Source organism: Helicoverpa zea, chromosome 17 (genome assembly GCF_022581195.2).
Source record: "Helicoverpa zea isolate HzStark_Cry1AcR chromosome 17, ilHelZeax1.1, whole genome shotgun sequence".
Classification (NCBI taxonomy): domain Eukaryota; kingdom Metazoa; phylum Arthropoda; class Insecta; order Lepidoptera; family Noctuidae; genus Helicoverpa; species Helicoverpa zea.
The window spans coordinates 7,833,145-7,845,231 of NC_061468.1; the positions used below are offsets into that span (position 1 = coordinate 7,833,145).

The following is a 12,087-nucleotide window of genomic DNA, read 5'->3' on the forward strand; positions in this document are numbered from 1 at the left end:
CTCCCCGTCATCCGCCTCAGATGCCTTGCAGGGCTTATTATTATTATTACTTTCAATAAGAAGGTGATAAAAATTGCCAAAAAAATGATTTACGTAACAATAAATAATTTCCTAGATCTCGAAATTTTACCGCCTTATCCTTATTCGTATAAATAGTGGCCAATGATAATTTCCAGGTTTTCATTTAAGTCCACAAAGTTTCATCAAAATTGGTCCAGCAATTAACGCTTGATGCGGCAAAGAAAAAAGTACGCCTCTGAGTGACCTCCGAAAAGGTTCGTTTTATTTTCTACTTAAAAGACATTGTTCCATGTAATAAAAAAAAAGATCGAATGCATTCCAGGTTACTAAAGTTGAATTATGGACATCTTTAGCATTTTTAGACGTTTCACTGACAGTGACGTATGTGACGTTATTCACACATGTGAGTGAGCTGATATCGTGAAAAATGTTTTTATTTTCGTTTTGAAAATTTTATAAAAATACTTGTTAAAATGGAGACTAACATATTAAACCAATTTGCGGTTAATTATAAACAAATACTCATTGATGAAATTGCATTAGAAGGCCTTGAGGGGATTTCAGTGGATCTTTTATGGAGGCGATTACGAAAATGTTTGTCTGCAGAAATTACCGACAAAATGAGGGCCCGATATTGGACATATATTGTGAATTGTGGTAAAGTTTCTGTCTACGAATTACCAGAACCCCTGCCACATGTCCAATTACTTGATAGATATGAAATTGTTGATGAGAATTCTGGTCACCTGAAAGAGCCTGTGAGTAGTATTTATAATAATTATTACCCTATAGAAAAGATAGGATTCACAAACTGTAAACCAGTGGTACCCAATAAGTTTTTCTTTCAAACCAGTTTGAATAGAAACTGCAAACTTGTGTACCCCATAATGCATTAAGTAAATTTTTTTTTTTAATTCCCAGTCGAGGAGGCTTATCTGGTTTTTGTTTGAGATTTTTCTTTAAGAATAGGATTTTCTTTAAGGTTTTTTTTTATTTATTTAAGCTAATGTAGGAGAGATCGCTGTTCAAAGTCAAAGTCAAAGTCAAAGTCAAAATCATTTATTAAAATAGGCTAATACGATTAGCACTTTTTAACGTCAAAATTTTACAAGAATGACAGCACCCCCAAAACGCCCCCCTTTCACCACTTCCTAGTGTTATGGCTGGAAAGAAGAAGCGGTGAAGAACAAACTTCCCAGCAACACAGCTGTCTATTACAATTTAATTATTATTAATTTATTTTACAGTTATACAATTCAATTTTATTTATTATTAATTTAAAACACCGAATAATACAAAATAAAATAAAGCACTTTTGTTCCACTTCAGAGCTGCCATCTGCGTTTATCTGTGATATAATCATTAACATTATAATATGCCTTTTTAACAAGAATTTCTTTAATTTTATTTTTAAAAGAACTGTCCGTTAGTTCCAACAGATGAACCGGAATTCTGTTATAAATGCGTACACAAAGCCCCACAAATGAACCGTGTACCTTATGTAAACGATAATTAGGTGCGGTTAACTTGTGTTTATTTCTAGTATTAAAATGATGTACGTCGCTGTTTTTACTACACACATCAAAAGTGTCTAGGGATCAAGCATTTTTATGCGGATTTCTTGAGATTGAGATGTGGCTTTGTAATAAATTTATGATTTTATAAATTTATATGGATCCTTTTTGGTGCATTTCATAATTTGAATCAGGAACTGTGAATCAAATTCGAGTAAAAGATGAAAATCAGCTGTCAATATTTTCCCTATAAACACATACAACGCATTGAAGACATTATTAGTGCTACTGTTTCCCTACTACTGATTAAAACCAACGTTATTATGGAGCGGCGACGTCATTTAAGCAGGGAAGAAATGCTCAGAGCCGTGGGAATGATAGAAGCTGGTTCCCGGCAACGTACTGTGGCTTTAGCTCTGAATACAAGTCAGAGTGTTATCAGTCGACTTTGGACACGTTACCGAAGCACTGGTACCGTAGCTGAGCGCCATGGAGGACGGTATCGCTGCACCACACGGAGACAAGACCGATACATTCAAATCTTAACTCGAAGAGCTCCAACAATAACCGCCATGATGTTAGCCGTGAGGCTTCATCACTCTTCAGGGAACTTAATTAGCGACCAAACAGTCAGAAACCGCTTGCATGAAGTGAACCTTCATTCCCGAAGACCGCTACGGGTACCACCTATAGCAATGCACAATCGTAGGATTCGATATCAATGGGCTCTTGAACACAGAAATTGGGCAGAAGAACAATGGCGTTTCGTGTGCTTTTCTGATGAGTCTCGTTTTGGTATGAGACCGGATACAAGACGTATACGACACTGGAGAACCCCTGGACGCCAACAGCGATTAAAATCCTGCCAGGAAGTCCATCCTTATAGTGGTGGAACCATCATGGTATGGGCGGGTATTTGGATCGGCGGAAGAACTGAGTTGATTTGGATCAGAAGCAACCTCAACGCTCAAATTTATGCTGAGACGATTGTATCAGACGTCATCGTTCCTCTACAAGTGCAAATCGGTCCCTTATTTCAGTTAATGCATGATAATGCACGACCGCACACCGCAAGAGTTGTAAGACAGACTCTCGCGGCAGCTAACATCAATGTCCTGCCCTGGCCTGCTCAGTCGCCAGACTTGAACCCGATTGAGCATGCATGGGATATGCTACAGAGAAGAGCTCTGCCGAATATGGAGGGTATCCAGTCGCAAGAAGACCTTTTTTTGTTGTTGCAACGAACATGGGCGGCCATTCCACATCGTGATTTGGATGAACTCATTTTGAGTATGCCAAACCGATGTTCTTGTGTTGTTAGTGTTCGCGGTAGAAACACGGATTATTAATTGTTTAAGTTACCCAATAAACTTTTAAAGAAAACTGTTATTTCAGTCTTTTTTTTCGAACTTTTGTGTTAGTGTTTCAAATGTCAAAAATCCCTTTATTAGGAAAATGGCAAATTTCTTTATTAGTGCAAAGGTGACTTGGTTTATCGTTACTGTGACAAACGAAAACACTTTATTTGATGAATCCTTAAAGAAAATTTTAATTAATATCAATCAGGAGAAAAGTTATTGCAAAAATATATGTTGATCCCTAGACACTTTTGATGTGTGTATATGAATCTAGGTTTTGCCTTACGTATATTATATTGGCATAAATGTATTGAGACGCCACAGTCAGAATACCAATATCCTTAAACCTTTCCCTAAGGGAGACTCTAGCACCAAGTTTGTATATAGCACGGACAGCGCGCTTCTGTAGTACGAAAACATTCTCGATATCGGCAGCATTGCCCCACATAAGAATTCCGTAGGACATGATGCAGTGAAAATAGCTAAAGTACACTAAACGCGCCGTGGCTACATCGGTGAGAGCTCTTACTTTCCTGACAGCGTACGCAGCAGAGCTTAATTTACCCGTGATGCCAGTTATATGCTCACCCCATTGAATTTTGGAGTCTACTGTTATCCCTAGAAAAGTCGTAGCATGTACCGTTTCAAGTTCCTCATTGTTCAAAATTACACCGGGACCGAGATTTTTTACATTGGGCAAAGCAAATTTAATACATTTTGTTTTCTTCGTATTCAAAACTAAATTATTGGCTGTAAACCATTGCGTTACTAGTGAAAGACAAGAATTCACGTCATCAAAATCTACTCTATTCCTATCAACTTTAAAAATTAGAGACGTGTCATCAGCAAACAATACTACATCACACAATGATTTTAAATAATATGGCAAGTCATTAATGTATACAAGAAACAAAATGGACCTAAAATCGACCCTTGCGGTACGCCCAAACGAACGGGTAGATTGGAAGATTTGACACCATTAACGTCAACACATTGCATTCTACCGCTTAAATATGAGCTAATAACACTAAGTGCGCTGTCTCTAATACCATAGTACTTTAGCTTCTGGGTAAGCGTTTCATGTTGGACGCAGTCGAACGCCTTGGAAAGATCACAGAACACCCCGATAGCATTCTGTGACTTCTCCCACGCACTGAATATATGTTTCAGTAGAGCAACTCCGGCATCCGTTGTGGAGCGACCCTTTGTAAAACCGTATTGTTCCGCATGTAAAATATTGTATGAATTAAAATGCCGGAGGAGTTGATTTAGAATTAGCTTTTCAAAAATTTTGCTCAACGCGGGCAGAATTGAGATCGGTCTAAAGTTACCTAGATCGTTCTTGCTCCCGGATTTAAAGAGAGGTATAACTTTACTGTATTTCATAAGTTCAGGAAAGGTACCTGAGTCAATGCACTCATTAAATATACGAGCTAAATAGGGCGCAATATCGTCAATAATACAGTTTAAGACTTTAACAGAGATACCCCATAAATCACCTGTCTTTTTTGAATTTAATGACTTGAAGGTTCTTACTATGTCATAAGGTGAAATATAACTAAAGGTAAATGTGGCTTCACATTGACTAACACTACTACGTAAAAGTTTTTCGGCGTTGGTGGCAGAGGAGTCTAAGCCGCTAGTGGTCTTGATTGGAATATTAGAGAAGAATGTGTTAAATTCGCGAGCTACATCAGAATCTTTCTCATAAACTTGATTCTCATTAATGATTTTATACTGATTATCACGCTGTTTGATTTTCCCGGTCTCGCTATTTATAATATTCCACGTCGCTTTTATTATACTCTTACTATTCTTAATTTTATTACTGAAATACATTGATTTTGCCGCATGACAAACTTTTTTAAACAATTTAGAATAATTCCTAACAAATCTAATAAAATTTTCATCAAAATTATAATTTTTCATTTCATACAACTCATACAGCTTAGCTCTACTCTTGTAAATGCCGGGGGTAGCCCACTCATTGAAGTTAGCCGTTTCTTTTAGTACGAGCGTTTTGGTTTTAAAACTAGAATTAAATTCGTATTTTATTATATCAAATAGTGCTCCGTACATTAAATGGGGATTGTTTTTATTTAATATTTCACTGTCTAGTTTCGCGTTAATATTATTTTTAAAACTATTAAAACGACTGGTTGTTAAGGGCCGACATGTTATTTCCCGCTTGATTTTATTCTTTTTATCAGGAAACCGCGCCAGTTGACCACAATGATCGGAAGTTAGGCCATTGGTAATCAGAGTCTCTGTGGCGCTACAATTAGTAAATATATTATCTAAACAGGTTGACGAGGTTGCCGTAATTCGAGTTGGTTCTAGAAATAAATTTACTAAGTTAAATGATTTAAATAAGTTTAGCAACCTTGTAGTTAAAGAAGATGATTCTAAAATATTAACATTGAAGTCACCGCAAACTAAAAGTGATTTACTAGTGGAATTAAGTTTAGAGAGAGAATTTTCCATTACTGATTCAAAAGTGTTAAAATCACCTGAAGGAGGCCTGTATACACAAATTATAACAAACTGTTCCAGTTCAACACATGATAATTCTACATTGCGCTCGACTGATAATTTTACTATATCTGAACGTTCCTTACATTTTAAATTATTAGTTACAATTATAAGAGAGCCACCATGGATGGCTTCCTTTCTAACGAATGAACTTTGTACTGTATAATTACTGTTATTAAGGAATATTATTTCACTATTTCTGTGCCAGTGCTCAGTTATGCACATAACTTGTACCATATAATGTTCAATGAATAGACTTAATTCTAAATATTTGCCGGAAAGGCCCTGAATGTTTTGATGTACAACATTCAGTTGATGTGGCCCACCCTTTGTCGCACCATGTAGTTTAAACTATCAGGTGTATCAATAGTTGTATTAGTAGAACTACTAATATTATTAAAAGAAGAGGTTACCGTAGTAGAACCCGGGTCAATTTGTATATTATTTGCTATCAATATAGCTGTTATATTGATATGTTACTAAGGCAGTGACAATATTGTATGTACCTGTAATGAGAGCTGTATTTGTGATAAATAAATAAATTAAAAATAACATTATGATTTCTGACACTTACGCGAATGTCACACATTTAAATACTACTTTTACATCCACGGCAGACTCTGCCCATGACCATGGATGCTGTAAACGCTACAATTTGTAAAAAACGGAATTAAATTATCTGCTGCCGTGGCCTTCCCCCGCCACTTGTCGTGAAAGTACGAGACTTACACTCCTGAGTGGTACCCACCTACATGGTGCCTAAATGGAATTTTGGAATGCAATATTTAAAACAATTTAATTGAAAATGAATAATAATTTAGTATTATCAAAAGTGAAACGATTAACCATATGGAAATTTTGATTTTTCACGTAACCCCTGAGGGCCTGTCATGGAACCTCAGGGTTCCGCGGAACCCCATTTGGGAACCGCTGCTGTAAAGGATCCAAAATGCTGGGATTAAATAATATTAATATAATCGTGATAAAATCCTTAAAAGTTGGTTTATTTAAAAATAACATAATTTTATATTTATAATCAAAATACAGCTAAAATTAACAATTATATCTTTTTCAATAAATTGAAGCAGTAGTCTATTTGTTAAATAGTTTTTTGAGTAAACATTTCTATCAACATTACAGCTTCTTAAATACCTACTCAAACAAAGACAACTTCTATGTACATTTGAAATAAATTTCAGGACTGCTATCTCGACGGCCCTTATGAATTCAAACCGATTGAAGGAGAATTTGGCTCCTCAAAATATTATGAGACAAGAAAGTTAATTCCTACCGAAGTGTTGAAAAGTAAACCGTATGCTGCTATTATATCAGAATATGGAGACACGTTAGCTCTGGTTGCTAACAAGGAGCACAGGTGGCGAGCCTTGGCCCCACATATGCCAATATCTTATTTAGCTCAGATGACGAGTGTTCATTACTGTATGCTTGAGTTGATAGGAAAGTCTAGAAGTAATGTAAGTATTGCACAAATACTAATTGTCAAACTATACATATAGATGCCTATCATTTACAACTACAACCAACATTAAATATAATTCACTAAAAATGTTAAACTGTACTTACCTTCCTAGTCAATTGATAGTTACTTTTTTGGTATTATGTTAAAGTTTTTATTACAGAAAATAGTTACCATATTGTAATATTCCTTCACAATTTTTATTTTATTATGTACACATTTTAGGGCCAATCAACAGTAGGTCTTACAAACCTCAATAAAATAACCAAAGACCCAAAAGCTCTGTTCTATATCCGGAAGTATTTACACGGCTTAGACTTAATTGGGTCTCGAACTATCACAATGGTTATAGCGGGAAGAGGAACTAAAGTTTTACTGGTCCGATTAAAGAGGTTCAACCAACCAACTGTTCTCACAATGCCCAAACAGGGTGTCCTACACGATGTCATAGAATATTTGATGAAAAAACCAGATTACAGTGAGAAAATTGAAGTTATCTTGAAAAAAGGACTGATCACACAGAAACAGAATAGGAGATTGCAGAAAACTGTGAACATCTTCAATTTTGTAAGTTCCTGTTTTACTTACATAGATATTTTTGCACACTGAACCTTATGTGAATTGGAAAAAAATCAATTCATCAATTTCAATCTCCAATTAAAGTCTTGGATATTCAAAACATTTAGAATAAAATGAAGTGATTTATTAAACTTGAAATATGAAAACTAAATATGGCTTACATAAATGAAATTAATTTCAGGAAGAGAGAACTGTCATAGCAGAGGAGAAAGGAAAGAAAACGAAGGGTAATCTGAAACGAAAGTTCATCTTCCTATCGTCTAAAAGTGACGAATCTTCCGAATCTGATGAGGACTCACAGGAACCTCCGCTTAAGTGCCAATACAAAGTTGGTGTGAGCCTCATGAGACAGGCCTATGAACGGGTCCTAGATGCAGGGCTTGAAGGCCTGACGCAGCTCCAACTCGCCCAATTATTGGGTATTGAGTTTTATACCAGTAGAAGCATTTGCAAAATCTTCAAGCAACGCAATATTGTTAGGGAGTACTTAGAGGATAAAGGAAAACAAAGGACTGCTAGGTAAATAATTATATTTAAAAATCATTGCAAGAATTATAAATTACATTAAAAAACTAAAATAATATCTTGTGTTCCAGGTATATTGCCATAGCTGCGACTGGAGAGATGGATGTCAAATATGCAGAAGAAAAGAAGAAATTCCTAGAATACTTACAAAAAAATAAAAGTAATGATGAACCAACACAGGAAGAGGTTCCACAAGTGCCAGCAACATCAGAAGATGATGACATACCTCTTAAGAGAATAAAACTTGAAAAAGAAAAAGTACCTGATACCGAGATTAACAACCAATCAAACCAACCAAACCAAAATAAAGATAATTCTGATGAGACAAATACAGATATGGACGTTGATGTAAATGCAGAACATATAATTACCGAAGTTAAAGTCCTTGAAGGCTTTCAGAGCGCAAAGACGCTAGGAACATTCAAGAAAAACCCCACACTGAGACAGTTGACATTTGCTAATGGTATTTTCAAAGTGCTGAAAGATAGACAATTTGTTTGTGGGTATATCACACTAAGCAATTTAGTTGCCAAAGAAATAAATGAACCGCCCATGGACTCGAAAGCACTGAAATCATTTATACAGAAGTTGGTCACAGATGGGCATATCAAAATTTATAAAATGAAATGGCCTGGCGTACAAAAATATTCAGTGTTAATTTGCGCTCCGCATGTAAAGCCAACAGATCCTTTAATGAAAGCGAAATACAAAGAGATATGCATGAGAGCCGTCGCGACTAAAAAAATGAACATCAAAAAAGATAATTCAGAAGGGGGAGTCCCATGTCTTGCACAATTTTCGTATCCACGCTATATGAAAATACAAAAACTGCACGAGTTTCTTACGAAATTCGCTTATTTCGAATATGTGCCTCCGGAATCACATACTTTGTCACGTGGCTTTGTTAGCATAGTTGATTTTATTCAAGAAGTAACGATAGAATTCGTTATAAACAATTTGGGTACTATGGGCAAGACGGAAATCAATCAATTGATAAAGGAAAGCCACCTCCAAATGAAACTCAAAGACGTTCCAAAACATATTTATGGGACACTATTGGGGTCTAACACTCTTCAAAATGCGTTGAGGTTGAATCTAAAAGTGTTAGCCATGCTTGGGCTCATACAGTTAGTGAAGCAGCCAGCACAATCAAACAACAGCACCGGCGTGGAAACATACACAAGTTTCTTATTTTTCGTAAATCGTCGGGCGACAATATTAGACACTACCGGCATATGGCCCAGAACCACTGAAGAAGAAGTTACAGAAAAATCGTATTATTTTGATACATTTGAAGATGTGACTAAGTATTGGAGCGATGTGTATCAAATCAGCATAAACACTGTCATAGAGGTAGCTAAAAGAGGCAGAAAACAGCTAAAGCCGCCACAGAGGTTGGAGGAAGAAGTCCAAATACACGACACTGGAGCTCGGTATGGCGACGGCAATGGACCATGTGGCTTTGACTCGTGCTTCTACATGGAAATACCACGACTTTGGCAAACCTACTACATGAGGCCTGCACAAAGTCACACTTCGCAAAAGAATAAAATAACAGTCAAATTGCCCAAACTAAAAATAAGTAAGAAACCTAAACCGAAACCACCTCCAAAAGCGCCAGTAGAGAGATTTAGGATTGAAAAACTATCTCGTAGAAGAAACGATGGCACAATACGGTGGTCCAAACAGGACGATATGATCATAACTATGTGCAAAGCTGCCATTGCGATAATGAGTCCTAACTCACAACCCGGCAGTGTCATAGTTAGAAACATTGCTGCCAAAGATATCCTTTCAATCACGGACCCTAAAAAAACGAAAGTCGTGTGCCACAGGCGAGCCTTAGCACTGGAATCAGACTGTTCATTGATTCATGAAAAGCAGTGCATCATTAACGAACTGAGGAGGAGACCAAATCTGATCCAAAAATATGAGGGACTCCTGAAGAAGCTGAAGATTCAATACTCGACGAATATGTCGAAATTTATCAACAAAGCTCGCATTCCCATGATGGAGCTGGTGTGGTTAATATCTGAAGTGATGCGATCTAAATCGTATTTCCGACAGGTTCCCTGTGTCGCCTTGGACCTAGAAGATTTCCACAAACATTTCACAATAATAACATCCATGGAAAGTAAACTGTGTAACATGTTTAGGATACCTGAAAATATCGTATTGAAAGAAACAATCGTACTCACGATAATGCAGACTTTCGATTCTGATATCAGTACAGAAATGGGCAAAAAAATATACAACACTTTCAAAAAGTATCCCGAAAAGTCCTTGAGAGCTGCTGTGGACCAGCTTAGAAAATGCGGCGCCATAGCAGCTAAAGAGAAGATATTTAACAACCAGATGCATAAACAAGATTTAGAAGACATATGTCATTCGTCGTACAAAATATCTGCACTGTACCAACGCAAATGGAGTAACCGTTTGAACTCTGATTATGTTGACAATGTTTATACAATTTTAGATGCAGAACAGTCTGAAAATGATGTTAAAGGTTCTGCTGAAATGAACACTGTGTATTGTGAAATGCATGCATATGATGTCTTAGACATCGTGTCTACCACGGTGCCTGTTATCACGGCCCCGCCTGGTGCACCAATTATGCAAGAAGAGATCAGCGTTTTAACCATAGACACTAAATACAAATTGAAAACGGGAACATTGAGGTTGAAAAATAAATCTGGTTCAATCAGTATTTCTGATTTGTACAAACATTTGGATACCGATAATGGTGTTAAATTCTTGTCAAGGTAATTAATATTCCAAATAATATTTATCGGGAACTTTTATGATTCGTATACTTACGTCGGGTATATAACAACATAAAATTTTATTTTTCAGTTACACTTCGATAGATGGTAAAGAAATCACAAAATCTAAACTAGATGGTGAAGATCCTATAGTGCAACATTTGAATGAGAAAGCTGAAAACGGAGCAACATTTGCGGAGCTCCAGGTATTATTTAAAACTAGCTTCCGCCGAAGTTTCACCATAATTTTTAGTTAGGTACTCATTGTAAAGCATTTTTTGTTACAGAATATTACCGGCTTTGACGACGCAATACTGATCAAAAAATTACAAGAACTTGAAATGAAGAAAGTCGCCAAACGCGTTGGCTTCTACGAAAATAATATCGTTCTTACCAAGCACATAAAGCCTTGGACGGTTAAAATAGGGGACAAATACATAGTAGTCACTCCATGGCTCACTTTAAATGGCAAAATAAAACTTGAAATATTCTTCAAATGGTGTGGTGTTGTCATGAATTTAATATTCGAAAAGCCAGGATCATCTATTGTATATTTATCAGAAAAGTGTGAATTTTTAACATACAGAGCTGTCCAAGATATTTGTATGTTTCTCGAAAAATATGAGTGTATCAGCCTCTGTTCTGTTAAGGGCCCAGAAGTAGATTTGTTTTCAGATGAAGATTGTGAACAAGAAATAACTGAATTTAATCCTTACGTTGTACCCGAAAAGATTCTAGCGCATCCCCTGAAAAACTCCCTAACAATATTCTGTTATGTTAAGAAAAAGATTTTAGATTCACAGTCAGATGATTCGTTAATGGATAAGTTATTTAAGTGTTAATTGTTTTTTTTTTATAGTAAACTGTTCTGTTGTTATATTATAAAGATTAATAAAAAGACCCATGTACCTTAAGATCGTGTTTTTATTTACACAATTCTAATCTGAACTCGGAGAACCCAATATACATAGAGCTCATAAGAGAACATCAGTGTTGGCCAATGCTAAGCTATAATAGCTTTTGCTGATTGTACTTCGACAATTAGGCGATTCTCACACTGCCCCGCATGATGCATCGTAGCGCGTGGATGCGTTTTCTTCCGTTGCTTGTAAGTGTCTCCGTTTGTATGGAAAACACGCACAGTCCAACACACTGAAAATGCATCCGCGCGCGTTCATGCGGATCTCGCGCATACACGCGGAGAAACATGCACACCCGCGCGTAGGTGCGGGGCGAGACGCAAGGTATGGCACACCGAATCCCGCATTGCCGCGCGTGATTTTGAATGGGCGTGACGTGTATATTTGAAAATGGATCTC

At 36.6% G+C, this 12,087-nt stretch overlaps 1 protein-coding gene across 1 annotated transcript; it reads left to right on the forward strand.

Annotated features, from left to right (window-relative positions):
- The first annotated feature begins 418 nt into the window (after positions 1 to 418).
- Positions 419 to 11,682, forward strand: LOC124638144. The gene is made up of 7 exons (XM_047175024.1): positions 419 to 779; positions 6,625 to 6,900; positions 7,128 to 7,469; positions 7,663 to 8,000; positions 8,078 to 10,768; positions 10,860 to 10,974; positions 11,056 to 11,682. The coding sequence occupies exons 1-7, from the start codon at positions 495 to 497 to the stop codon at positions 11,608 to 11,610; spliced, it is 4,602 nt and encodes a 1,533-aa protein (XP_047030980.1). The 5' UTR covers positions 419 to 494; the 3' UTR covers positions 11,611 to 11,682.
- Positions 11,683 to 12,087: the final 405 nt, after the last annotated feature.

What these genes read in the sequence shown, in the direction of transcription:
- LOC124638144 (XM_047175024.1), top strand. Translation starts at nt 495, where the DNA reads ATGGAGACTAACATATTAAACCAATTTGCGGTTAATTATAAACAAATA. An exon ending in GGAAAACAAAGGACTGCTAG is followed by an intron (nt 8,001 to 8,077) that starts GTAAATAATTAT and finishes CTTGTGTTCCAG; the next exon opens with GTATATTGCCATAGCTGCGA. An exon ending in GGTGTTAAATTCTTGTCAAG is followed by an intron (nt 10,769 to 10,859) that starts GTAATTAATATT and finishes TTTATTTTTCAG; the next exon opens with TTACACTTCGATAGATGGTA.